The sequence below is a fragment of the Nelumbo nucifera genome, chromosome 7 (genome assembly GCF_055504915.1).
Source record: "Nelumbo nucifera cultivar China Antique chromosome 7, China Antique-T2T, whole genome shotgun sequence".
NCBI lineage: Eukaryota > Viridiplantae > Streptophyta > Magnoliopsida > Proteales > Nelumbonaceae > Nelumbo > Nelumbo nucifera.
The window spans coordinates 4,317,292-4,343,246 of NC_142655.1; the positions used below are offsets into that span (position 1 = coordinate 4,317,292).

Sequence of the window (25,955 nt, forward strand, 5' to 3'; positions counted from 1 at the left end):
ACATCAGCTAAGGGAGATAGTAACCATAGCACGGGAACTTAATGTCTTGTTTACATGGGTTAGGAGAACTGCAAACGGAATGGCTGATTCCCTTGCTAAACAGGGAGTTCAAAGGCAACAGCTTTTTTGGGCTGTATTGTAAAATTTCTATGCCGAACTCTTTGTTTATATGCTGTAACTCAGTTTTATTTCTCTTAATTGAATAAAATGCTCTTTCTGCTGATCAAAAAAAAAATAAGGATAATGCATTCAATATACTAATATAAAAATAAGCATTATTACCAAAAAAGGAAATAACAAAGAAACCATGCAAGTTATGCAGTGTTCACACGTGCATGGTCATGTGGTTTTTGAAATATATGATCATATACATGATTGTTACACACACACACACACACACACACACACAAAGATTTATACATGCTAGCTCCTCTTTGGTTAGTGCAGTGGTAAAATTCTGTTATGACAAGCATGAGAACATGAGGTTTGAATCTTGAGCGGCCACTTTGTATACGAAAAAACCAAAAATTAGGTCAATATCCAGTCTACCCTCCCAAGACCCCAGATAGCTGGAACCTTTTTTTTTTTTATCAGCAAGAAATTCAGAATTATATTAAATTATGAAACTGGTTAGTACAATGAAAGGGTAAATCCACCCAAATAACAATCCAGACCCAACAATTTTACAAGATTAAAATCATGCCCAAAACAATTGTTGTCTATATACCCCTTGTTTTGCTAAAGTATCGGCCATCCCATTTGCTGTCCCTTCTAACCCACTTGAAAGATACATCCAGCTCCTGCTTGATGCTTTCTATTTCCCTGAATTCATGCCTATAGATCCATGACACAAGTTGCTTACTCCTAGCCCAAGAAATGATCATCATTGAATCTCCCTCTATTTCCAATTGCTGAAAATTCGATTGCTTGGCAATTCGTAGCCCTTGTAGTAATGCCATCAGCTCAGCCTTCAGTGAATCTCCCATCCCCAAGGGTCCTGAAAACATAGCCAAAACCTTTCCTATACTATATCTAAATACTCCTCCAATACCTGTCATTCCCATGCTCCCCATGGAGCTACCCAATCCTGGAACCAACATTGGGTAATGACAGTTTTAGGCTGTCCCCTATTTAAGAAATCTCTTATCTGGACTTTAAAGACTTGAAATGGATAAAATTTATAGAAGTGGCATTGGTTATTCTTTCATAAGGAATAAAATATCATATTAAAATAAACAAAACTATAAATTCAAATGTAAGTTAGCCCCTATTATGGTCATATCTCATTCAGGACCTTAAAGATTTGAAATGGAGCAATTTTATAGAAAGTGGCATCACTTCTTTTTCATAAGGCTGTGTTTGGTTACAGTGCAAATTTATTTGCACTAGTACAAATGCATGGGAGTGCAAATGTAAAAAATACAAATTCTTTGTAGAGTTGTAGGGCAATAATGTCGTTATTTATGTTGTTGCTAGCATGTTAGTGTTAGACAGTTTATGTATGCCCTTAGCTTCAATCTGATTTGATGTACTTGTTATTTAGTGGAAATAAATAAAGTGCATGTTTGATTCATGTTGTTTGGTTTAATTCTGTGTAAAACCCTAAAACTGGACATTTATAGAGATTCATGTTAGTTTTAAATGTTCACAGCCGTTGGATAAGTCTGGGGAGATTTATCCTGCCAAGGCTGATGCTGGTGTGCCACCAAGTGTTGGGATGGCCTGTCTCAGCCATCAGGGTAAGACCCGAGGCACATGCAGTATGGGATTACTTGAATCCTTGAACCGGACCAGATTTCCAGTCTTGCCCTAGACCTTGGAGATAGATGGGCAAAACTGGAAAGTTACACCTGACCCCTAGACTCGATTATGACACTTCACTAGGTGCTGGATCAGGCCGCCTTTGATATGCCAATCAGTGAGATCCTTAGCGGGGATCAAAACCTGGGTATGTTGGGGCAGTTTGAGAATTCATCTGAGTGGGTGGTCATAGTGACAGAATCAGCCACTTTGTCGGACAAAGGGTAATGATCGGGAATGCACTCTCTCTGATGGAAACCAAACTGCCGGCAGTTGATTTCGATCGTTGGAATTTTGTTTTGCAAAATTAATATATTTATATATATGTACGGTTTCAAAATGTTTGCAAATGGTTTTAATTCCCGGGATCCATGTGAGAAGGGAGTGCGGCACTGTTCCTTGCAGCCGAGGGAGAGGTCCTCTCTTGTCGGGCAGTGCTTGATCATTAAGGGCTGAGAGGTTAAGTGTAAGACCATTTAGGATAATACCTAATGGGCTAATCTTGCACCTGCCCACAGTCCCTGGGTTTTTATAAGATGGCTTGGCCCAGGGACCACTTAATGTAAGTGTTGGGCCCATAGGGTCCATATGATGGACTCAAGGGGTTCATTGAGTTTTTCAGTGAATTCGGCTAGGCCTTGTATTAAAGGCTGGGCCGAACCCATGTGGCTGGTGTGTAGATCAATGCTTGGGTCCCACGCCATACAAAGAAGCCCAACTGGGCAGCAGATTAGAAACTAATTAAACACTGAATACTTAATGGGCCAAAAGCCCATTTCGAACTGGGCTGATATGATCACCCAAAGATGGGGCGAATCTGAGATTAATGTTAGTGAAAAGGATGGGGCTTTTAACCTTATCCACTCTGGGAGACCAAATTCAAATCAGATTTGAATCTGGTAACCTCCTGATAAGATCAGGAGTAAACTAACTTTATCTGCAGATAGGATTAAGATGATCCTCTATCCAAATACTGATTTGGATTGGGATAACTCCTGATTACGAGGTTTCTTAATCAAGAAGAAAAGAGGAGAAACCCTAAGAAAATACATCAGATTTCAAACCACCTTTTTGGATACACAAGGGATACCTTCTGCGAATTTTGAGATCAGATCTCATACTCTCCAGAAAAGGAGAAAAAGCAGTTCAGCTTTTTCGGTTTTGGTTCTCTCCTCCTGCCGCCGCCATCTGTCATTGCAAGATTGGATCTTTGCAGAAAAGAAAGTCAAGAAATCTGTTCTTGACATCAGTCTTGCAAGAAAGACTGAAAAGGTTACAGTGTTTAGTTCTTCCAGAGGATTCTTGTGAAGGATCCAGTGTGTAGGATGCACCCTACTGGTTCTGTTCCATCCACAGCTGTGTCATCTTCAGCAGGAACAGATCTTGGAGCATTCTTTGGGCGTGAACACCAACTTTGGGAGATACTGCTTCTCCGGATCAGGTATATTCCTCCCATTTACCTTTTGGTACAGATCTGGTTTGATTATGGTTCAAGTAGGATCCTTGAATATTGTATTCTAAATTTAGGGAATATGATTCCCAGTTGGGAGAAGGTAGGAAATTTTTTTTGAAATTCGCCCACCCATTCCGCAACCTTTATGGCGTCCATTGGATGGATCCTACCATTCTTTCAGTTAGTAGTGTCAGCTAGTTATTTCAGTTTCTTTCTTTAGTCGCTGATAAGTTATGTGTTATGGACGCATTCCTCGGGAAGACGTACCGTCGCCACCGGCAGCAACAGGCACCTGACCCACCGCCAGCAGCAGCAGTGATTCAATGATTCTCATCCTACCCAGTTCGGCAACAGCAACCTTATCTAGATTAGATTAGATCATCTTGCTTGTCCTTATCTTATTGTTCTTATCTTATTCTATTGCTCTTATCTTATCTTGTTAGTAGCTTATCAGATTAGGATTAACTTATCTTATCCTTAGCAAGATAAGATACTGTTGATTAGATTATCTTATCTTATCAGATTAGGATTAACTTATCTTATCTTATCAGATTAGGATTAACTTATCTTATCTTATCAAGATAGAGTTGGAAGTCTCCCTATTCAACAAGGAGACTCCCTACGACTAGGACTCTTGTAATCTCCTATTTAAGGAGACACCATTATTGAATGAGATATCAAAATTTCCAGTCAAGAAAGAGAGTAAAAGGAGAGTTCGGTGATCTCTTGGACAAATCACCCTCTAGGACGCCAAGATAGGTTCAGCTAGGAAGGGGAGGAACAAGGGAAAACAGGAGCTTTTCCTCGTGGACCGACCCGTGACGAGATCCTATTCCCGGGCCCATAACAACTTGGTATCAGAGCCAACCGTCATGGGAGATCTGGAGCAGCTATCATCCAGGGTCCACGAACTGGAGCATAGGCTCGTGGAAACCAGCGTGGAGGTTTGTGAGGTCAAAGATGATGTCCGGGAGCTGCAACGCTTGCTGGAATCGTATTTCTCTAACAAGGAGAGGAATCCAAAAGGGGCTGTAACCACAAACAGCCGCCAACCAGACTTGACGAAGTCGTCCGGCGAACAGCAAGTCGTCGCCCCGATAGCCGCAGTCATCCCCAAGTAAAGCAAGTTGGAATCCCCGTCGTACAACGGCAACGGAAACCCCTTAGGCTGGCTGTATCGCTGCGAGCAGTTTTTTTCGGAATCAACGGACAGATGACCGGGATAAGGTAAATCATTCTATATTGCTAGAAGAGGATCGTGTTAAAGCAAAAACAGAACGTGCTAAGGCACCAGTAGATTTCACTACATTGCAGCTCCACAATTTGATGTATGAGAAAATTCATTTTGTGAAAGCCATAAAGGTGCGCAAAGATTTCAAGTCAAAGTATCCGAATATTGAACTTGTGCCTGAGGAGGAGTTTTTCAGTTCAGCCCCTCAAGATATTAAAGGATCTATACTATCAAAAGACAGTGCACATGACCTGATGCTAAGGCAGCTTAATTTTGAGCTTTTCTGGCGAAAAGAACTCTGCAAACTTCATGAGAAGCTGGAGCAACACAAGAAAAGCCTTATGGAGACCATTGCACACCGAAAGAAGTTCCTTTCAAGTCTCACAAAATCTCTGAAGAAAGCATCCTTGCCTGTCCAACACCAACTAGGGCTTATGCATACAAAGAAATTAAAGCAGCATAATTTAGCAGAATTACTACCACCTCCACTCTATGTGATTTACTCACAATTGCTGGCTCAGAAGGAGGCACTTGGGAAGAGTATTGAATTGGAAATTATAGGAAGCATGAAGGATGCTCAAGCCTTTGCCCACCAGCAAGCAATTAAGGACAATGGTGTTTCTACAAATACAGAAATGAATAAGTCGGAGGATGATGCGCCTGATGAGGAAGAGGAGGGTCAAAGAAGGTTACTGGAAAAGAGAACCTTGACCAATCAAGAATCTATCGATCTCATCCTCTTAAAATCATCCTTCATATACATGATGATGAGGTTTCAAATCCCAAGCCTGCAAAACTGGTTACTCTTAGGTTTGAATACTTATTGAAGTTGAATGTTGTATGTGTTGGGATTGATGGCTCTCAAGAAGGATCTCAGAACAACATCTTATGCAACTTGTTTCCTGATGATACTGGTACTAAGCTTCCCCATCAGTCAGCTAAGCTCTTTGTTGGTGCTGCTATTGGAGTCTTGGTAGAATGGTGTAATTTACCATCGGCCGAAGCCACATGGCTCCCATTGGCAAAGTTAGTTCCACGCCACATATCCAGAGTTCGAACTTGAGGACAAGCTCGTAGTCCAGAAGGGGAGTAATGTTATGGACGCATTCCTCGGGAAGACGTACCGTCGCCACCGGCAGCAACAGGCACCTGACCCACCGCCAGCAGCAGTAGTGATTCAATGATTCTCATCCTACCCAGTTCGGCAACAGCAACCTTATCTAGATTAGATTAGATCATCTTGCTTGTCCTTATCTTATTGTTCTTATCTTATTCTATTGCTCTTATCTTATCTTGTTAGTAGCTTATCAGATTAGGATTAGCTTATCTTATCCTTAGCAAGATAAGATACTATTGATTAGATTATCTTATCTTATCAGATTAGGATTAACTTATCTTATCTTATCAAGATAGAGTTGGAAGTCTCCCTATTCAACAAGGAGACTCCCTACGACTAGGACTCTTGTAATCTCCTATTTAAGGAGACACCATTATTGAATGAGATATCAAAATTTCCAGTCAAGAAAGAGAGTAAAAGGAGAGTTCGGTGATCTCTTGGACAAATCACCCTCTAGGACGCCAAGATAGGTTCAGCTAGGAAGGGGAGGAACAAGGGAAAACAAGAGCTTTTCCCCGTGGACCGACCCGTGACGAGATCCTATTCCCGGACCCATAACATTATGTTAGTAAGGGCAATATTGTAAGTTAGCTATTTTTTAAATCTTTAATATAAATAGTTGAGTGGGGCGGCAATGTAAGTGATAACCCACACTCTTTTCTGAATTCTTTCTCTTCGACTTCTTTCTTCTTTCTTCTTTCTTCTTTCTTCTTCTCTTTCTCTCTCTCTTCTTCTTCTTCTATTCTCTATTTTTCTTGTTGAATTCTCATCTAGAGTAGGACTGATCACAGTCTCTACTAGACAAGTTGGTATCAGAGCCAACCTAGGGTTTCTCATGTGAGTCTAATCAGACCGACTACATGAAAACTTCCTAGGGTTGGAAGTTTTAGCAAGATTTCTCCAGCAGCTGGTTCTTGGCGATCATTGGTAGGGTGCAACAGCTTTTCGAGAGATTATAGAGCCTTGGAAAGAGTTCGGTGATCAGGAAGAATCAGAGGGAAGGAAAGAAATTCAAGATTAGGGTTCAGACTGAGGATTGGAACTTCCTAGGGTTGGAAGTTTTAGCAAGATTTCTCAATCGGCTGGTTCTTGGAGATCATTAGTAGGGTGCAGCAGCTTTTCAGGAGATTATAGAGCCTTGGAAAGAGTACGGTGATCAGGAAGAATCAGAGGGAAGGAAAGAAATTCAAGATTAGGGTTCAGACTGAGGATTGGAAGTGGCGGCCAGTCTTTTCTGGGTAAGTTTAAAACTTTTTTTGAGATTGACACCAATCAGAGACTGATCAGAGTGATCTGGAAGGAGCTACTTTTTTTCTGATTTCTCCTGACTTTTTTAGGGGTTTTCCCAAACCCACGATCAGTCTTCTGTTTTAGACCCTATTAATCTGACTGTTACCAGTTTCTAGGTGACAGTTGATCAGTTTTTTGAATTCCAGATTGGTTGGTAATAATTTTTTTGAGGATTTTTAGGCCTGTTTCAGAATTTCTTGGTGTTTGCTAGACCTGTTTTCAGTATATCAAGTTGGCTGTTAGCAGTTTCAGGGTGTTAATTACCTTTGTTTCAGCATAAAGAACAGTTCTTTGTGATAAATTCTTGGTAGAGATGGCAGGTACTGAGTTAAAACTTCAAGGGGAAGGTGTTTTGAGGGTAGGAAACATGATTGAAAATATCTTTCAGGTTACCACAGTGAAATTTGATGGACCGAATTACTTGGAGTGGGCCCAATCAGCTATGGTGGCTATTGGAGGGAGAGGGAAATTAGGCTATGTGATGGGGGATGTAAAGAAACCAGAAAATGGGTTCTGGAGAACTATTTGGTCATGACTTGGCTGTGCAATTCTATGCAGCCCCATATCATCCGAAATTACTTGTGGGCCAAAACTGCCAAAGAAATTTGGGACATCATGAGAGAAACCTATTCTCAGCCACGTAATGTTGCTAGGGCCTATGAACTGAAATGTGAAATCAATAATCTTAAGCAATGAGAGAAACCAGTCTCAGTTGACTTCTCTACTTTGAAGTCTTTGTGGCATGAAATTGATCACCTAGAGACAATTGAGTGGGAAGTCAGGAGGATGCATAGACATACAAAAAACAGGTTGAAACCAATAATGTTTTTGAATTCCTAGTTGGTCTGAATCCAGAATATGACATTGTGAGACAGCAACTTCTCACCAATGAGAGTGTGACCTTGTCCCGGGCCTATTCCTTAGTGCACAATAAAGAAAGTAGGAGAAAGGTTATGCTACAGTATCAGCCCATGGAATCAGCCCTAGCAGCAGTAAAACCGAAGTTTGGGGGTGACAAGGAAAGGGATATGAAGAAAGAGCACAAGAGGGAGTTAGTTTGTGATCATTGCAAGAAACCAAAACATACCAAGGACACGTGTTGGAAGTTTCATCCTCATCTAATTCCAGCAAAACTCAGAAATAAAAAGGGGAATGCCAATGTTGCAATTACTAATGATGGTGTTTCATCCTCTAGCACAAGAACCACATCCCTAGACACCTTTGTTGTTGTTCGAGCTGCCCTGACTCAATTGGAAAATGAAGTTGGCACTCCAGCACCTTCATCTCAGCCACCGGCTACATCTACTTCTCCCACTCCTGCATTTGCTCATTCAGGTACAAGGTCTTCAGCATATCATGCTTCAGCCCCAGGTAACAATGAACCTTGTTGGGTTATAGATTCATGTGCATCTGATCATATGACTGGCTTATCCTCATTGTTTAATACATATTGTTTATCCTTTGGCAAAGACAAAGTGTCCATTGCTGATGGCTCCCTTGTTCCCATTTCTGGCAAGACATTAGATTGTCTAATGCCATCCCCTTGTCCTCAGTTTTGCATGTTCCTAAACTTAGTACTAACCTGCTTTTAGTTAGTAGTATCACTAAAAATCAAAATTGTTTAGTGACTTTCTTTCCTGACCGGTGTGTTTTTCAGGATCTGGAGACAAGGAAGGTGATTGGAATTGGCCATGAGACGAATGGAATCTACCTGCTTGGAGGGCATTCACATGATGAAGATAGAGAAATGGGGAGGTCATTAGTTTCCCAGTCTATAAGCCAAGTTATGCTTTGGCATAATCGGCTAGGTCATTTGTCATTCAGGTCTTTGAAGAGTTTATTTTCCAGTTTGTTTGAGTCAGTTCAAATGTCTAGTTTAGAATGTGAGAGTTGTGAACTTGCAAAGCACTGTAGAACAACATATTCCTTGAGCAATAAAAGAAGTAGTATTCCTTTTGAAATTATGCATATTGATGTTTGGGGACCATATCACATCACTGCTATAGGGGGATACAGATATTTCTTTTTGTTTGTTGATGACTACACTCATTTCTCATGGGTGTATCTTATGCGCTCTCGAGATGAGGTCCCTACCCTAACTCGGATTTTTCATCAGATGGTTTTGACCTAATTTGGGGTCAAAATCAAAGCTTTCAGATCCGACAATGCTAAAGAGTACTTTGCAAAACCATTGGCTTCATATCTCCTCATACACCTCAGAAAAATGGGGTTGTTGAGAAGAAAAATAGACATATATTGGAGGTGGCCAAAAGCATTATGCAAACTTCCAATGTTCCCATATGTTTCTGGGGAGATGCTATCCACACTATTATGTACCTCATTAATCGAGTTCCTTCACAGCTCCTTGACATGAGAACTCCATATAACATATTATATCTTGATAAAGACTTGTTTGCCATTCCTCTTAAGAACTTTGGATGCACCTGCTTTGTTTAGATTCATGGACCTCATTGCTGTAAATTTGACCCTAAAGCTTTGAAATGTACTTTTCTTGGTAATGCACAAAATCAAAAAGGGCATTGCTACTATGAGCCTGTATCTAAGAAACGGCTTGTTTCTATAGATGTCACATTCTTTGAGGATGTACCCCATTATCATAGAGTTTCTTCTCAAGGGGAGAGTAGCGAGATGAGACCTCATTCATCAGAAATTCCATTACCTGTCCCAACCACTGAAGGGGAGTGTAGTGAGGAGGGTTGTCAAAGATGTCAGGATTTGAGGGTGTATCACAGACAGTGGAGGCAAGTTGATTTTGGTCATCAACAGTTCATGCCAACTCCAATTCCCTCTATGACTCTAGATTCAAATACCACAGTCCCTTTATCCCCTGCTACAGATGAGATACCTTCCATGCCTCCCATTGTTGAGCCTTCCCCTCATCCTTTGAATGATCTTGATCTTCCAATTGCAGTTCGTAAGGGGAAGTGTTGTTGTACCTCATCTATAAGCCATTGTATTTCTTAGTTTCTGTCTTATGATCATTTGTCTCCATCTTATAAGTCCTTTTTGACATCAATTGTTGCTATTACCATTCCCAAGTTGTCAACAACTAAGTGGAAGGGTGCAATGAAGGTGGAGACAATGTTTTAAAAGTGCAAGGCGCAAAAAAGGCGCAAGGGCCATTTTGCGCCTGAGGCGCGCGCCTTTTTGAGGCAAGGCACACAATTTAAAAAAAATCAAAAAAATTATAAAACATAATATTAATAAAAATATTAACTTAAGTTTTAAAATAAATGTTTTAAAAAACCTATTATATAAAATTAAAATACATAAATATAATATGTAAAGCATATTCAAATGAGAATTTAAAAATGAAATCAAACATATAAAACATTTTCAAGCATATAAAACCCACAATCTCTTTTTTTTTCTCAATTGCATTAAGCAACTAATGTGATATATTACATTCCTAATTCTAAGAGCAGCCTTTGTGCCACACCCCTCGACCCCCGACCCAGCGACCAGACTCAAAAAAAGGGAAAAAGTAGCAAATTTTCAAAAGGCGCACGCCTAGGCTAAGGCGCAAGGTGCACCAGGCGTGCGCCTTTTGAATGGGCTGCGCCTAGGACCTGGGCGAGGTGCCTACCCTAAAATGCGCTTCGCCTGAGCGCCTTTTAAATCACTGGGTGGAGATGGATGCTCTTCTAAAAAACAATACATGGGAGTTAGTTGATCCGTCTAAAGGGAAGAAACCGGTTGGGTGCAGATGGGTGTTTATATTGAAACATAATGTTGATGGCTCCGTTGAAAGATATAAGGCTAGATTAGTTGCAAAGGGGTTTACATAGACATATGGCATAGACTATTTGGAGACTTTTGCACCGGTAGCCAAGATGAATACCATCAAAGTTCTACTATCCATCGCAACAAATTTCTCAATGCCATTATTTCAAATGGATGTCAAAAATGCCTTCCTCAATGATGATTTGCAGGAGGTGTATATGGAATTACCTCCCGAATTCTATAATGCATAAGCAGGGAAGGTTTGTTGACTGAATAAGGCCTTATATGAACTAAAACAATCTCCTAGAGCAAGGTTTGATAGATTCAAACAAGCCCTTGAAAAATTTGGCTAGGTATAGGCCCAATCAAATCACACTCTTTTCATTAAGAAGATGGATTCCTCCTTGACTCTACTTGTTGTATATGTCGATGATATTGTTGTGACAGGTAGTGATACCCGTGAAATAGACTCTCTTAAGCAATTGCTTCACCAAGAGTTTGAGGTCAAAGACTTGGGAGAACTACGATATTTCTTGATTGAGGTAGCACGGTCCAAAAATGGAATTTTTGTCTCCCAAAGGAAGTACGTTCTCAATCTTTCGAAAGAAACTGGGAAGCTAAGTGTTAAACCTGCTGACACACCTATTGAACAAATCACAGGATAAGTGCAAAAGGTGGAGAGCCCCTTGAAGACAATGTTATGTTTCAACGATGGTTGGGAAACTCCTTTATCTTTGCCTCGCACGACCGGACATTTCTTATGCGATCAATGTTGTTATCCAGTACATGCATTCCCCCAGAACCACTCATCTTATTGCAGTAGATAGGATTTTTGCTTATCTGAAGAGATGTCCAGGCAGAGACATACTCTTCAAAGATAATGGTCACATGAAAATAGAGGTCTACACAGATGTTGATTGAGGTGGGTGTGTTGATGACAGGAGATCCACCTCCGTGTATTGTGCCTTTGTAGGAGGAAAACTTGTCTCTTGGAGAAGTAAAAAACAGAATGTTGTTGCTCGTTCAAGTGTTGAAGTTGAATACAGATCTATGACTAATGGTGTGGCCGAAGTCCTATGGTTGAGATCTCTATTTGAAGAACTGGGCATTCCTTATGAGAAGCCCCTGATGTCGTATTGTGATAATCAGGCCGCTATTAATGTTGCCCATAACCCGGTTCAACATGAAAGAACTAAGCATATCGAAGTGGATCGACACTTTATCAGAGAGAGTTGCCTCTCAAGAAGTGTGTCTTCCATATATTGCCTCTGACATGCAGCTTGTTAATCTCTTCACTAAGGCAATTCCAAAGACCAAGTTGAAGACAGACTTACGCAAGTTGGGAATGATTGATACCTACTCCCAACTTGGGGGGAAGTGTAGAGTTGTAGGGCAATAATGTCTTTATTTATGTTGCTATTAGCATGTTAGTAGTGTCAACAAGTTAGTGATTTCAGTTTCTTTCTTTAGTTGCTGATAAGTTATGTTACTAAGGGAAATATTGTAAGTTAGCTATTTTTTAAATCTTTAATATAAATAGCTGAATGGGGCGGCAATGTAAGTGATAACCCACACTCTTTTCTGAATTCTCTCTCTCTCTCTCTCTCTCTCTCTCTCTCTCTTCTTCTTCTTCTTCTTCTTCTTCTATTCTCTATTTTTCTTGTTGAATTCTCATCTTGAGTAGGACTGATCACAGTCTCTACTAGACAAGTTTCCTGTTAACTTTTGTTTTGGATTTTATTTTTATTCTTCTTCATGTCTTAATTTACTTCATTTGTACTGCAATCAAACAAAATAAGCTAAAACTTTAAACAAAAATAGGTCAGTATTTACACTCAAATCATTTGCACTGCCATGGTTTTGCATCAGTACAAATTTATTTGCATTGCAACCAAACACAGCCTAAAGAACAAAATAGCATATGAAAATAAAAAATAAAATAAAATAAAATTTGAAAGAAAAAGGATTAAGTGTTCCTAAAATACATGAAGATAAGATATTTTACAGGTGAACATAATCTACCAAAATGAAAGACTAACTCTTCCCCAACTCAGCACAACTAAGGTCAATGAACCATTCCAAAAATGGCCATCCAACATACAATAAGCAATTCAATAACTGAAACAATCTAGGGAGGTACCTGCACAATCATCAGTTATGTTTTGCACTAATCATATATTTATTCTGTTTTGTTTTTACTTTTTCTGGATATATTTTTTATTGGAAAACAGTAACCTTCAATTGAATTTAAAAACGTTACAACAGTCCAACATCCAATGTAACAATTGCTGAAAAACAAATTGCAAAGCAGGCCAAGAAAGCTCCTCCCTACTAGCCCCTTGTTTATCTAAGCTGTCAGCCCAAAAAAGCATCCCTTAGATTATGTTAAATATAAACAACCATTCAGTTACTCGTTGAAGAAATAACAACAGCTATAATAGTTCAAAACTGCGTAGAAATTAATGCTGTCCAACATAATTTGAAATTTAATATGCATTTGTTACTCTTAGAAAATAATATAGAATCCAAATTTTTGTTTTCCGAAAAAAAAAAAAAAAGTTAGTCAACATTTCCAACTTCAACCATGACATAATTTCCTTGTCAAGGATTGATGCAAGGTTCAAAGTATCGATACACCTTTGTGCATCAGCAGAGATGTATCAGTACTTTGAACGACACTCAGTTGGAATACTATGGCCACAGGAATAGTACTCCAAAGCATCCTCCCTCTCTTGTTAATACTTTTCCAAGATTTCAGATGGTTCTCCAAACTGTCTGGGAAGCACCAGTTAAGATTAAACATCCTGCAGAAGTGAGAGTATACATCTCCGATCTCCTACCATTTTAAAGTGTATCATTAGATGGCTGACTGTCTCCTTGTTCTGAATAAAAAATCTTTTATGTCTAACAGAATTTATAATGCTGAAAAGGGAGGGGGAAGAGGATTCCCCTTCCTGCTATATATAATGAAAATACCAGCTACCTTGCAAAAACATGAATGCCAGAAAAATAATGCAATACAGAAAAGAAGCTTAACCTTTGCAAGACCACCAAGTAGAACAACAGACTTTTGTTCATTGAGACCTGTAAGTGCTGTATATGTTGCTTCAACATTTGTCGCCTTGCTGTCATCCACCCATGTTATCCCACGGGTATCGCTATATACTGCAGTCAAAACATGAAATCAGAAAAGAATTATATATAAGCACGTCACCACACAGTGGACCAATTCCTTAAGTAGAACATCACAATACCCAAAATTTATTTTCTCTGGAGAGAAACAGAACATGCATTCAAAAAATGGTCGATTCTTCAGGAGATCCAATTTGGCATTAACATTGCATGACATGACTGAATGTTATGTGGCAAGTTCTGGCAGGGATGGAGCCACGGGGGGACCCAGTGTTATGTGGACCAATTCCTTTCACTTGTAAAAGGACAGTATGTTAACTTAACATAGATTAATTGTAGTATGTTAGCATACATTACCAAGAGGTCATAAGTGCAAGTCTTCTTATTAGCATTTTAAAGTTTGTAGTGATTTAGTGATCTGGGTGGGTCATGAAACCTAGATGGCTCATTGAAGCCTGGCCAGATTTCAACAATACCACTGGGTTTTGACCAGTTTTACCGGTTTTTTAGAAATATAAAAAAACAGGGTATTAAAAAACTAGTTCCCAGGTGTAGAAGGTACAGCTTACTAAGGTGCATCTTCTATAACCACATGTGTGGCATCTTGAAATTCATGCTCTACAACTGTAGGTGTAGCCTTTTTTTTTATCAATGACAGTAAAACTTTATTAATAATGTGAAAATTTAAGAAGATTTAGATACAACAGGGGAGGTAAAAAGACTTAACTGTAGGTGTAGCTTCTTGAGGTGCAACCTCTTCAACTGCAATTTCAACATCTTGGAGTACTTCCTCTACAGCTACTAGTGTAGTGTACTAAGGTCTCACCTTAGCAAATGGTCTAAGCGATAGCATTATAAGACTCAACCTCATATGGTGATCATCAGGGTTACTGGTCTTGCTCCATGGTTCATAAAAAAAGGGGGAAAATCATTACACTTCCTTCTTAGGAGGATCTTATCCTCCAAGAATATTGTCCCGTAACTTACAAACACATTTTGCTCTTAGTGTCATAGAAAGTGCAACCCATTAGGGTCCTAGGTTCTGATTTAGTCACTTGCAACTTCCTAACATGTGCAGATGAGCCTCATGCATGTAAGTGTTGCAATGATGGCTTTTGCCCAACCCAAAACTTATAAGGATTATGTATATAGCAGCCTAAAGAGCATATCCCCAAAAGAGTAATAGGTAACTCCACATGACTCATAATTGAGCAAATGCTATCAATTAGAAGATGATTCCTCCTCTTTGAAACACCATTTATTTCCGGTGTGTTGGGTTTCGTCCACTGTGACACTATCCCAATATCCTTAAGATATCCTCTTAAACTCATGGTAAGAAGACTTTTACCATGCACCTAATATTACAACACTAAATGTTGAACTCAAGTGGTTGTCCATAAAATGGCCATCTCTATTGCAAACTTGAGGCTACAAGATCAAACACATGGAAGCTCTCTTGGCAACCCTAGCGAGGCAGGTATCGGCAGTGCATCCCCCAAGGAGGAATGATATTATCATTTAGGCTTTTAGTGGGACAATTTAGGTGGTTGGCTCCACAAAAGCAGAAGCTGTGGATGCCTTAACTGAGCTTCAAATTGCTAAACAGTTGGGTCTATCATCTCTAACTTAGAAGACAACTCGAAAAACACCATCATTTGGTTGGGGGAGGAGGGGTGGCCATTAGAGGTTGTCTCACTTTTTGTTAGAGCCAAAGACATTGTTGGTTTAATGCAAACAATGCATAAGTGGATTCCTAGAGGGATAAATAAGGCAAATAAGCCAAAGAAAATTTTTTGGTCTACATATGCAAAGGGAGGTTTAAAGGATGATGAAACAATTGAGAACAAATGTCAAATGGATTTATTGATTTGCAAGCAGCCTAGTAGATGGACTAGCAAAGTAGGGGGCAGGCAGAGAGCAGATGTTTTGGGGTCTAGTACCTCAAGGGGGAATTGTAATTGAGATTTCTAAAGGAGGTTAGCTAAGACTAGATACCCTCTCTAACTTATTTGTAATTACACTAAGTTTTAACAAATACCAGATGCAGTTTAATATGAGTCCAGATCTCTTACATGTTATTATGCATGGGGAGATGTTCCTAATGCACGGAGGTAGTGTTCTGTGGGTACGTATGGGTAGAGTACTAGTAGGAAGGAGATCCGGAATCGTTTAATATACACTAGAGCTCTAGCAAACTAGTGTAAAGCATGAAAAAAAAATACTTTTTTTATGAGAAATAATTACATATCCATAGGCTTCAAGATTATCAAAATAAGAGTTCCAAAGGTGAACAAGAAAGAAAGTTCATTAGCATAACCAAGATGACGTGCTAACAATCCCACTAACCAATTTGCATCCGATGAGGTGGAGCATGCAGTGTCCCCATTATAGCACTAATGGCTTCACCATCAATTCCAACATCCAACGCAAGAACACAAAATGCAGCCACTGCAGCATTGTAATAGTTGTGGTTTCCTATTGCCTTCAGTGCTCCCAGTTGTATCTGAGAAGCAACTCCAATGGTGGGAAGCCTAAAGTTGGCAACCTTCTTCACCATGTCAACCTATAATAAGTTGACAATATCAACTATGGTTCCCAAATAAACAAATCTAAGTGAAATAAACCACATAAAAGGAAGTACATGTCTTTCTTACTTTGACACCTGGGAAATCTCCAATCCAAACCACATTACATTTGCTCACGTGATCCTTTAGTGCTTCATTCAAATGTTGGTTTCCTGCATAGTTTCATAAAGTTACTGTTATGCAAGTGCCACTGTCATTTGGCAGTAACAACTAACAAGAGTCATCATCTAGGAAGACTGTATAAAGGGAAGATATGAGTGTGTCCAAGATAGCATAGGCTGTAAGAATGAACATTGGAAGGGGAATTTAAAGAGCCAAAGTAAGAAAGATCAAAGTTACATAATAGGGAGGGTCAAGAGTTTGGGGGCAATGAGGTAGAGGGAGTAAGGAGCATTTCTGATATTTTAGAATTGAAAGAAAGGCATTCCCCTCATAATGGAGGATTGAAGGGCAGGGATGATTTAATTCTAAATGGCAGGAACTAAATAGAGTTGCTGAGTAAAGTCATGGGACCAAGGGAGAGATTTCATTTCTAAAGGTCTCTTGATAGTTTTATTGCTTTGAGTAAAGCATGGTTTGAAAATAAAAAACAAATGCTAAAATATTAACAAAGTGTCAGAAAAATCAAAAATCAAAAAAAAAATCAAAAAATTATTAAACATAATATTAATAAAAACATAAACTTAAATTTTAAAATAAATGTTTTAAAAAACCTATTATCTAAAATTAAAATACATAAACATAACATGTAAAGCATATTCGAATGAGAATTTAAAAATAAAATCAATCATATAAAACATTTTCAAGCATGTAAAACCCACAATCTCTTTTTTTTCTCAATTGCATTACTTCAAGTAGCTAATGTGATGTAAAACATATTACATTCCTGATTCTACGAGCCGCCTTTGTGACATGCCCCTCAAGGCAAGCCCAAACAAGTCCATGTTAGGGTCTTTTTTTATCAGCAAAAAGATTTTATTAATAACAGAGAAATATTGAAATACAATAGATATAGGTTGCAGAAAGCATTAACCCAATCTGCAAACACTACAAAGCATTTACAGTTCTGCCCAGTACAAGGTAGATCTATTTGCCCCTTGTTTTGCTAGAGTGTCCGCCTACCCATTTGCAGTCCTTTTGATCCAGCCAAACTGAGTGTCGAACTTCCTGGCAATTATGTCAATTTCTTGGTATATAAATTTGAGCATCCAAGGTGCTGATGTAATGTTTTTAGCCCAAGAAATGACCAGCAGTGAGTCTCCTTCTATTTCTAAGTTTGTTGTACCAATCTGCTCAGCTATCTTTAAGCCTTGAAGTAGAGCCAATGATTCAGCCTGTATTGAGTCACCAAAACCTATTGGACCTGAGAAGAGTGCCACAACTTCACCTAGATGATTTCTAATAACACCTCTATACCTACCCGTCCCGGGTTGCCAAAGGAGCTCCCATCAAAGTTTAGTTTTAATTTGTTCAGTGCAGGTGGCTTCCACTCCGCTCTCACAACTTCTTTAGGAACATCTGTTTGTGCTACTTCAGTCCAGCTTCTAGAATTTCATTCGTGGAGAAGTTTTTGAATAGATCCATGGTCATCACCCAATGTGCAGTTCTGATTTTTATGGTTTCAATGACTTCCTCCTTTGATTTACTTTTTCCATAGAAGATTCTTTGGTTTCTTTCCTCCCATATAGTCCAAACCACAGAAGCTCTTGCTGCCTTCCATAAGCACTTTCCTCTTTTCTTCTGTTGCCTCAGGAAGGAGGGGCTGAATAGACTTACCACATCCTGTGGGGGAGCCCATCTGCCTCCAAAGAGAGAACAAACAATTTCCCAAATACAAGAAACAAAAGAGCAGGATAAGAGTAAGTGGGATAGGGTTTCACTACAATCCATACAAAGGACACACACATGAAGAAAGAGGCATTTATTTGGCCTTCTTTTCTATAGCACATCACAAGTGTTAACCTTCCCTAGGAACACTTCCCAACAGAAGGCTTGCACTTTAGGAGGGATCGGTTTACACCAGATTTCTCTCACTGGAAAGTTCACCCCCAAAAAAGGATTAGAATGAGTGAGCAAACCGAAGAAAGAGGCGCAAGAAAATAAACCATCAGGAGTTGGGGACCATACTCTACTATCAGCTGTAGTTTGGTCTAAATAGACCTTCTCGAGGGTTGAAAGCAAAAGCAATAGGGATTCACATTCATTTTCCCTTAGCCCCCTTCTGAAGCCAAAGTCCGTGTTAGGGTCTTAAATTAATAAATTCTTAGTTCTCACACAAAAAATAATGATTTTATAATTTTAATTGCTTTTTAAGAAGATATTTTATTAGGATGAATGAATGAACAACATTACCAAATAGGAGGTTCTCAAAACTTCGATTAGACTCAAAAAACGCAAAAAAGCGTCAAATTTTCAAATGGTGCACACCTGGGCTGAGGCACAAGAACACCAAGTGTGCGCCTTTTGAAAGGGCTGCACCTAGGACCTGGGTGAGGCGCCTACCCTAAAATGCGCCTAGGCGCGCCTTTTATATCACTAATTATGACTATTAATCACATGATTTATTCACCTAGAAAAGCAAAGAGATTCCAGGGGCAAGGGACTAGGTTGAATACAAGGTAGGGATGGGTGTATTTATATAAATCAAAATATCAAGACAGAAGTAGGTAATAAGTCATGATTTTTTTTTGATAAATGAGAGTAGTTTTATTAATTCAAAAAACAGTAGTACATTCAGCCTAGGAAGAGGCACAAGGTGTTACCTCCCCCTAGGACTGACTAGGGCTGTTCATAAGAAGACCCAACCCGACCAAACCGACCAACCCAAACCGACCAACCCGGACCGGCCCAACCTGAATCGGTCGGGTTTTCTTCAGCACCGGTCGGTTTCGGGTTGTAAAAAATCATAAACCGATGGTTCGAAAACCGAAACCGACCCGAACCGAACCGACTTAGTAGTTACAACCTACTTAGTTCCTACTTAACTAAGTTGTCTCTATCCTAGTTACAACCTAAATTTCTAGTCTTCTAGTTAGGAATGAAATTAATGGCAAGTATTGTAAGACAACTAGACAAGGAATTATTTTGGAAAAGTTTAAAGAAAAGAATCAAAGGATCCTAGTTTCTATGGAGAAGTACAGGTTGCTAAAAGTTTAGGCTTTTTTTTGGGGGGGGGGACAAATTTGCAAGAAAAGGTTTCCTTGGAGTTGGAAGAGAGAGGGGCATAGAGGATTAGAAAAATCCCAAAGAGAAATCAAGGATCATAATGGGGTTGAAGGTTCTTTTTGCATGAACAAGGGTTGCATTTGCTGGGTTGGAGGAAGCTAGTGGTATGAATGTATTGGGAGAGAGGGCGATGGAGGGATTAGGATGTGGAGAATGGAGTTATTAGAAGTGAGGAGACGAGGGAAGAGAGTATGGAGTTGGAAGAATTGATGAAATGGGGAGACAGAGAAATTAACAAAGGGGCATGGAACAAAAGGTTGAAATCACATAGAGTGAAGAATGGAGGAGAGATGTTTTTCATTGTCAAGAAACCAAGCGCAGAGTTATGAGAAGAAATTCATTTGGCATTCTTCTTGTTCAAGAAGTTTAGTCAGATTGGAGGATGGTGCAGTGTACCTAGAAGCTGAAGATGATAAAGTTCTTTCTTTGGTTCAGTTTTGGCTCTCTTTTATCAATGTTCATGATTTGATTGGTGGGTTTGGGATTCTTTCTTTTTTATAATTAACAACATTGTATTAATAAAATGAAAAGAAACACAGATATGGCCAAAGAAGACAACTGTGGGAGTACAAAGCAGCAGTAAGTTGATCACACAGACAATATACAATACAAGACCTGTTCACGGGCTGGGCTTCAGGCCTAACTTTACACTGCATCTGGCCCAGGCTTTGGGCTGGGCCCATTCAAATTTTGGCAAAAGCCAAGACCGGTCCCGGCCCATGAACAGGTCAGTAATACAGGTGGACCCCTGGCCTTGGCATTCCATAGACACCCCTGACAGGTCACCCTAGCCATAAACTATCAGCTAGGGAGTTAGCTGATCTTGGGACCCACTTGAATGAACAATTCAGGTTTCTTCCTAAACTTTTGGCCTCCCTAACCAGGACTCTAAACTTCCAAGCTGGTTCTGCATCAGAATTGATCCATGAAATGGCAACTATAAATCACCTTCAAGGGTGACCCCCAACCAGTTCTGCAAGACCAGCAGTTTAAGCCCTTGAATCACCACCAACAGTTCAGCCTTCAAAGAAACACCAACCCAGCAGCACCACAGAAGCTTAATTTGATGGAACCTAATCCCTTACCACACCAAAAATCCAAGAATCACCTAGGTTGCCTAGACAGCAACCATCAAAGTTAAACTTAATGTGGCTGTCAATCAATGATTATCCTTGACTTCCCATTGGCATATCAGCAATAGTTTGCCATCCTCTTAAAAGATCATCCATTGTTACATTTTTAAATTCTTCACATGCTAAAACCCAATCAGCCACCCTCACCTTGATTAGGTAAACACCAACCCCCATCTCTTTGTCATCAAATACCCTTGCATTTCTCTCCCCGAATATGCTCCACAAGATTGCTTTTCTAATGCAAGGCCACAGCAGCTTCATTCTCTTGGTGCTACAACCAAGCAGGTCTTGAGGAAACAACTCTATAGCATTTCGAGGGGCATTCCAAGACTTACCAAACAGACTGAAGAAGTAGTTCCAAATCTGGCAGGAGTAGTGACAAGATAAGAAAATCTGACATTGCTTTTGCTTGAGTGTTCTCTGAAAATACACAAACACTGTTATTTATGGGTTTTCCTTAACCCATTAGCTAAAAGCTTAAGAGTAAAGAATGCATGTTAAATATTAGTTGAATTTTTATGCATTCAAGAATCCTACATGCAAATGCAATTGTTCAAAAGACTTTAGCAAATATAACTGGTGATGACAAAGTTCAGGCATTACATAATTACACCACTTAAGCATCTAGCTGAATCCCAAATATTTCCATCCTCCTAAACACAGCAACTAAAACCTCAGTTGCCTAGTTATGTCATGTCATAAGAGGTGAAGCTCAATTTATGCATTCAGCAACACTTTAGTTTTGTAGCCAAAAAGGAGCAAAGACCATTTGCCTGCTTGGGGCTTTGAAGGGAACCATGAGCAAAGCACTTTTCATGGACCACACTAACCTTTGCCTCCATCACAAGGTATAGATGGCAATTGCCATTCCAACTGGCATCCCATGGAGAGGTTATTTAACTGTATAATTTGTATGCAAGGGTTCATCATACACCCCACCCTTCCATCAACTGCCCTTACACTGACCAAGCACTAAACCAAGGCCAATGTGTAGCTATGTGCCGGGGCCTTGGATTCTATGCCACCATGAACTCCCATTGTCGAGTCCTCAGGAAATATGAAAGTTTCCTTTTTCTTCTATCAACTGGCAGAGAGAAGATATCTTCAAGTAACAGGCACTACAGCTCACACCTCAACCCCTTTGTCACCTTCTGGCTTCGTAGATTATTTCTCTTATGGGATCAGCCCTTATGTTGTACCTGTGAGTTCACCTGCCTTTCTCACATCAGAACATCTCAAACTGGGTATACATCCTGTATATCACAGCTCAGCCACATCCACCCTCAATGCTGAGTATATAATTTTCTCTTTTACATGAGCATGAACTCAAACCAAATTGATATCATGGAATACTTAAGAAAAACACATACCAATTGGAAGGACGGCAAGCTTGCTGCCATTCATGTGAGAAAACAAACGGCACTTGGTCATTGCATAATTCCTCATTGTCTTGTGCCTCTCTAGATGATCTGGTGTGAGGTTTAAAAGCACGGCAACCTGAATGGTGCCCTTAATGTTATGAAGATGGATAGAAGAGTAATTCTCTAACCATCACAGTCAAACATCCTAACCTACTTACTGAAGGACAGAAATGCTTATGAGGAATTTCCATTTGATAGCTGCTAACTTCCACCACTGCAACCTGAAGCATGTAATGGTGGATATTGAGATTAATAATATATACTGCAGAATATATTATAATCAATACCAAGTACAAACCTAGACACATCATGGAAAATAAGCAATTTTTTAGGATCATAATGCTAAGAAATCAATGAAAGGAGAAAAAGGAGTTGAAAGAGATAGTACTGTTTAATTGGAATTAGAAGCAGATGGACAAGGCAAAAAGTAAACTATAATGGCATAGATGGAAAGAAAAAAATGGAAAATCAAATAAAAAGAAAGCTTGCCTCAAATGGCTCCAAAAAAGATGAACTTAGGCCTTTAATGGCAGCATCAGAGAGTGGATTCCCAAGGTTTCCTCCAATGAAAACCTTAGAACCCAAATTAGAAAGCATCTGCATCAAACAGTATCCAGATAAGACCATATGTAATTAATAAAAGCATGCTGCTACTCCACGTGATAGCAGGAAAAGCAATGCCAACGATGGAAAACTGAAGCTATGTTAACAAAAGCTTAAATGTCAAATCCACTAAGACATAATGAGAACCTTGCAGTTCAAAATCCTATTATTCTTAAGATAATTTGCTTTAAGTTTTGGAAACAATTTTTCATATGAAAATTAATCATGTTGGTCCAGCAAGTCAGAAGATCGTTCTATTTTTATGCTTATTAGATTATCCATTGCAGAAACTGTTATGACCGCTTAAGCAAATGGTAGTGCTCCCTTCTAGTTATTTTTTTATTTCCCTCAACAGATAGCATTCTCTCTTGTTGGTCGCGTATGATAGAGTAGCTTCTCACAATCCAATTGCAGATAAGCCTTTAATATTTGTGAATCTCAGTGACAAGATGACAATTCAAATAAAAAGCAAGAAATTTTAACACCTTGAAGAATAAAAGAACAATATAAAAACCTGTCCAGCAAAAGTAGTAACTGTAGATTTTCCATTGGTTCCTGTGACAGCTAAAATCTTTGCGCTTTTTGGAAGAACCTCTGCTGCAAAGTCCAATTCAGAAACCACTGGCCTTCCCTGCACTCCAACACTAACAAGATAACGCAACCACTGCAAGACCTCTCAAGTCCAAAGCTAAATATTTATAATTGAGAAACTAACAAAGCAACTTTTTAGACATTTCTAAAGGCAAATGCCTAGATGGACCAATTATTCATTGTGAATTTTTCATAATTTATGCAACTTGGAGGCACCATCTTTATTAATGTGTATAATGTACAAATACACATACATAAAGGTTAGTAGGCAAGGATGGTAAAAAATATAAAATATGTGCGTGGTGCCATGACAAGTGTAAAAAGAATAGCATTTAAACAATGGCATGAAATATTTGACAAGATTACCATATAAAAATAAGTATGACCAATGTGCATGGTGCCATGGCAACCAAACGTTTCCTTTTCTATGTACAAACTACTAAAGCATTATAGTGTAATTATGGAAGGGACAAAAAAAGATATTGTATGTTTAGAAAGAAGTGCATTATATCTCTTGGCTTACTGATTGCAATAGAAAGGAAAGACCATAATTCTCAAGAGGAACCCCAGGGGAGACAACCACCCTGTCTGCTTTTTCCAGAAGCTCTTTATCACAATGTCCAAGAATTGTTCTCAGGTCATTGCACTTTTCAAATAGAGGATCTCTCTGCAATTTATAAAACTTTTACTGTATAATGATAGGTTAAAAAATAATTCAAAATAAAATGCAGTAACCCAAATTGAAAGCTAGGGTCATAACATACTTCCAATGGTCCCAATTTCTTATTCTGATCAATAGCTATGACAGTAGCACCTCTAACAAGAGCAAGCCTTGCCGCAGCTCTTCCAGATACACCTAGACCTACAACCTGCATACAATTGAAGAATAACCAATCATTTCACCAATAATCACTCTCAAATGCATTCTTGTACATGACAACTTCCACAATTTCACATGCATGGTAGACATGCATTACGTGTAGTTTTCCAGCCGTGTGCAGACCTCGAGTTGAAATACGATATTCAAAAAAAAACGAATAAATAAGATACTCACGACAACAGTTTGGCCTTTAAGGTCTTGTATACAAGAACAAGACTGTATCCTCCCATGGCGCAATGTGGGTTTTGCAGGAATAGGAGTCCTCGTTGGAGCTAGGGATTGGTGTCCGAATGTAATCAATTGAGCGCTCATTTCACCAAAATCACAGACCGGACTGCTGCATTGCACTTTCAGAGAAACTGAAATTCTAGGGCGGGAAAGTAACGTAGCCCGTAAAATGGTCAGGAATGACGGGGCAGATGGGCAATCTGGATTTTTGAGGAATACGCATAGGCTCCCAATCGTTTATTGGAAGAAACTACTAATGGCAAATACGGAAGATGTTACGGAACCATGTTCCGAATACATGGTTGGAATGTGTTGTGAGGCACTAATGGGGCGGATGTGAATTCGCATATGCGAGCTCGATGCGCCAATTGAATATTTGAAATGGAATCCGGCTTTGCTTTACTGATTTGTGGGGTCGTGCTATCCCTCGTCTTGTTTAGCCCTTTCTATTATAAAAAAATGGAGTCGACTTTAATTAGGGTGGAGTTTCTGCGCGCACACTTTGCGCAGCATGAGACGCGACACGCGTGCTTGAAACGTGTGATACATTGTTCACTCCATCATGCCTGAAGCGGACTTCACACTTTACTGGCAGATTCATCCTTCGCAATCGTCTTGGGGCAAGCCAGACTCACTTCATCCTTCGGCAAAAGAATAAACGGCATCAACGAAGGTGAGATTAACATAACCCCTTTCTCGTCTCAGAAATAAGAAGTGGTGATTATCAAAACCCCCACTCCTCTATGCTCTATACCTCGAAGAAGCGATCAATGCAGCTCATAAATACCTTAGCCCTAGCTCGAATGTCAACGAAAGGTTTCCTCTTGGAAAGCAATGGTATCACCTTCATATCGTTCTGTTGGTTCACATACGCCAGAATCTAATGCATTCCGTTCTCTTTGGAGGGATCATGTCTAGACTCATGCTAGAGTTAGATGTCTCTCGGCCAAGTCGAGCTTAAAATCCTTTAGATAAGTGAAACCTCCACGGAGAAGAAGCAAGCAGGTCAACTGTTCCTTCAATTCTAATGGCTTTACTCTCTCTCTCTTTCATTAAATCGGTGAAGAGATGGTAGAAATTGGGAAATCTAGTATATAAATTGCTTGTGGATTTTAGACATAATTAATGTTGAGCGAGCTGGCATCTATTTTGGCTTCCAGTTGTTTTTGGAAATAAGGCCATGTTTGGGAGTCCTTAAAAATAAGTGATTATTTGAGTCATTAAACACTTATAGGTATTTGGGAAATAGCAGGTCAACTGTTCCTTCAATTCTAATGGCTTTACTCTCTCTCTCTTTCATTAAATCGGTGAAGAGATGGTAGAAATTGGGAAATCTAGTATATAAATTGCTTGTGGATTTTAGACATAATTAATGTTGAGCGAGCTGGCATCTATTTTGGCTTCCAGTTGTTTTTGGAAATAAGGCCATGTTTGGGAGTCCTTAAAAATAAGTGATTATTTGAGTCATTAAACACTTATAGGTATTTGGGAAAAAAGTCTGAGATAAGTACTAAGAGCGTAT

At 39.4% G+C, this 25,955-nt stretch overlaps 1 protein-coding gene across 3 annotated transcripts in view; it reads right to left on the reverse strand.

Annotated features, from left to right (window-relative positions):
* Positions 1-25,601, reverse strand: part of LOC104597480 (uncharacterized) — a 33,239-nt gene extending 7,638 nt beyond the window's left edge. For 2 of the 3 annotated variants that reach the window (XR_016078738.1, XM_088892047.1), the window contains exons 1-10: positions 24,380-25,601; positions 24,090-24,194; positions 23,849-23,992; positions 23,249-23,365; positions 22,621-22,728; positions 22,290-22,352; positions 22,081-22,207; positions 16,422-16,504; positions 16,114-16,330; positions 13,673-13,800 (exon numbers count right to left, since the gene is read on the reverse strand). Coding sequence is in view for 1 of the 3 variants with exons in the window: in XM_088892047.1 (XP_088748173.1) it covers positions 13,673-13,800; positions 16,114-16,330; positions 16,422-16,504; positions 22,081-22,207; positions 22,290-22,352; positions 22,621-22,728; positions 23,249-23,365; positions 23,849-23,992; positions 24,090-24,194; positions 24,380-24,517 (1,230 nt within the window). In the remaining 2 variants the exon portion in view is untranslated. The remainder of the gene's footprint in view (positions 1-13,672; positions 13,801-16,113; positions 16,331-16,421; positions 16,505-22,080; positions 22,208-22,289; positions 22,353-22,620; positions 22,729-23,248; positions 23,366-23,848; positions 23,993-24,089; positions 24,195-24,379) is intronic. The other variant, XR_735209.3, reaches the window with a different exon arrangement.
* Between the last annotated feature and the right edge of the window lie 354 nt (positions 25,602-25,955).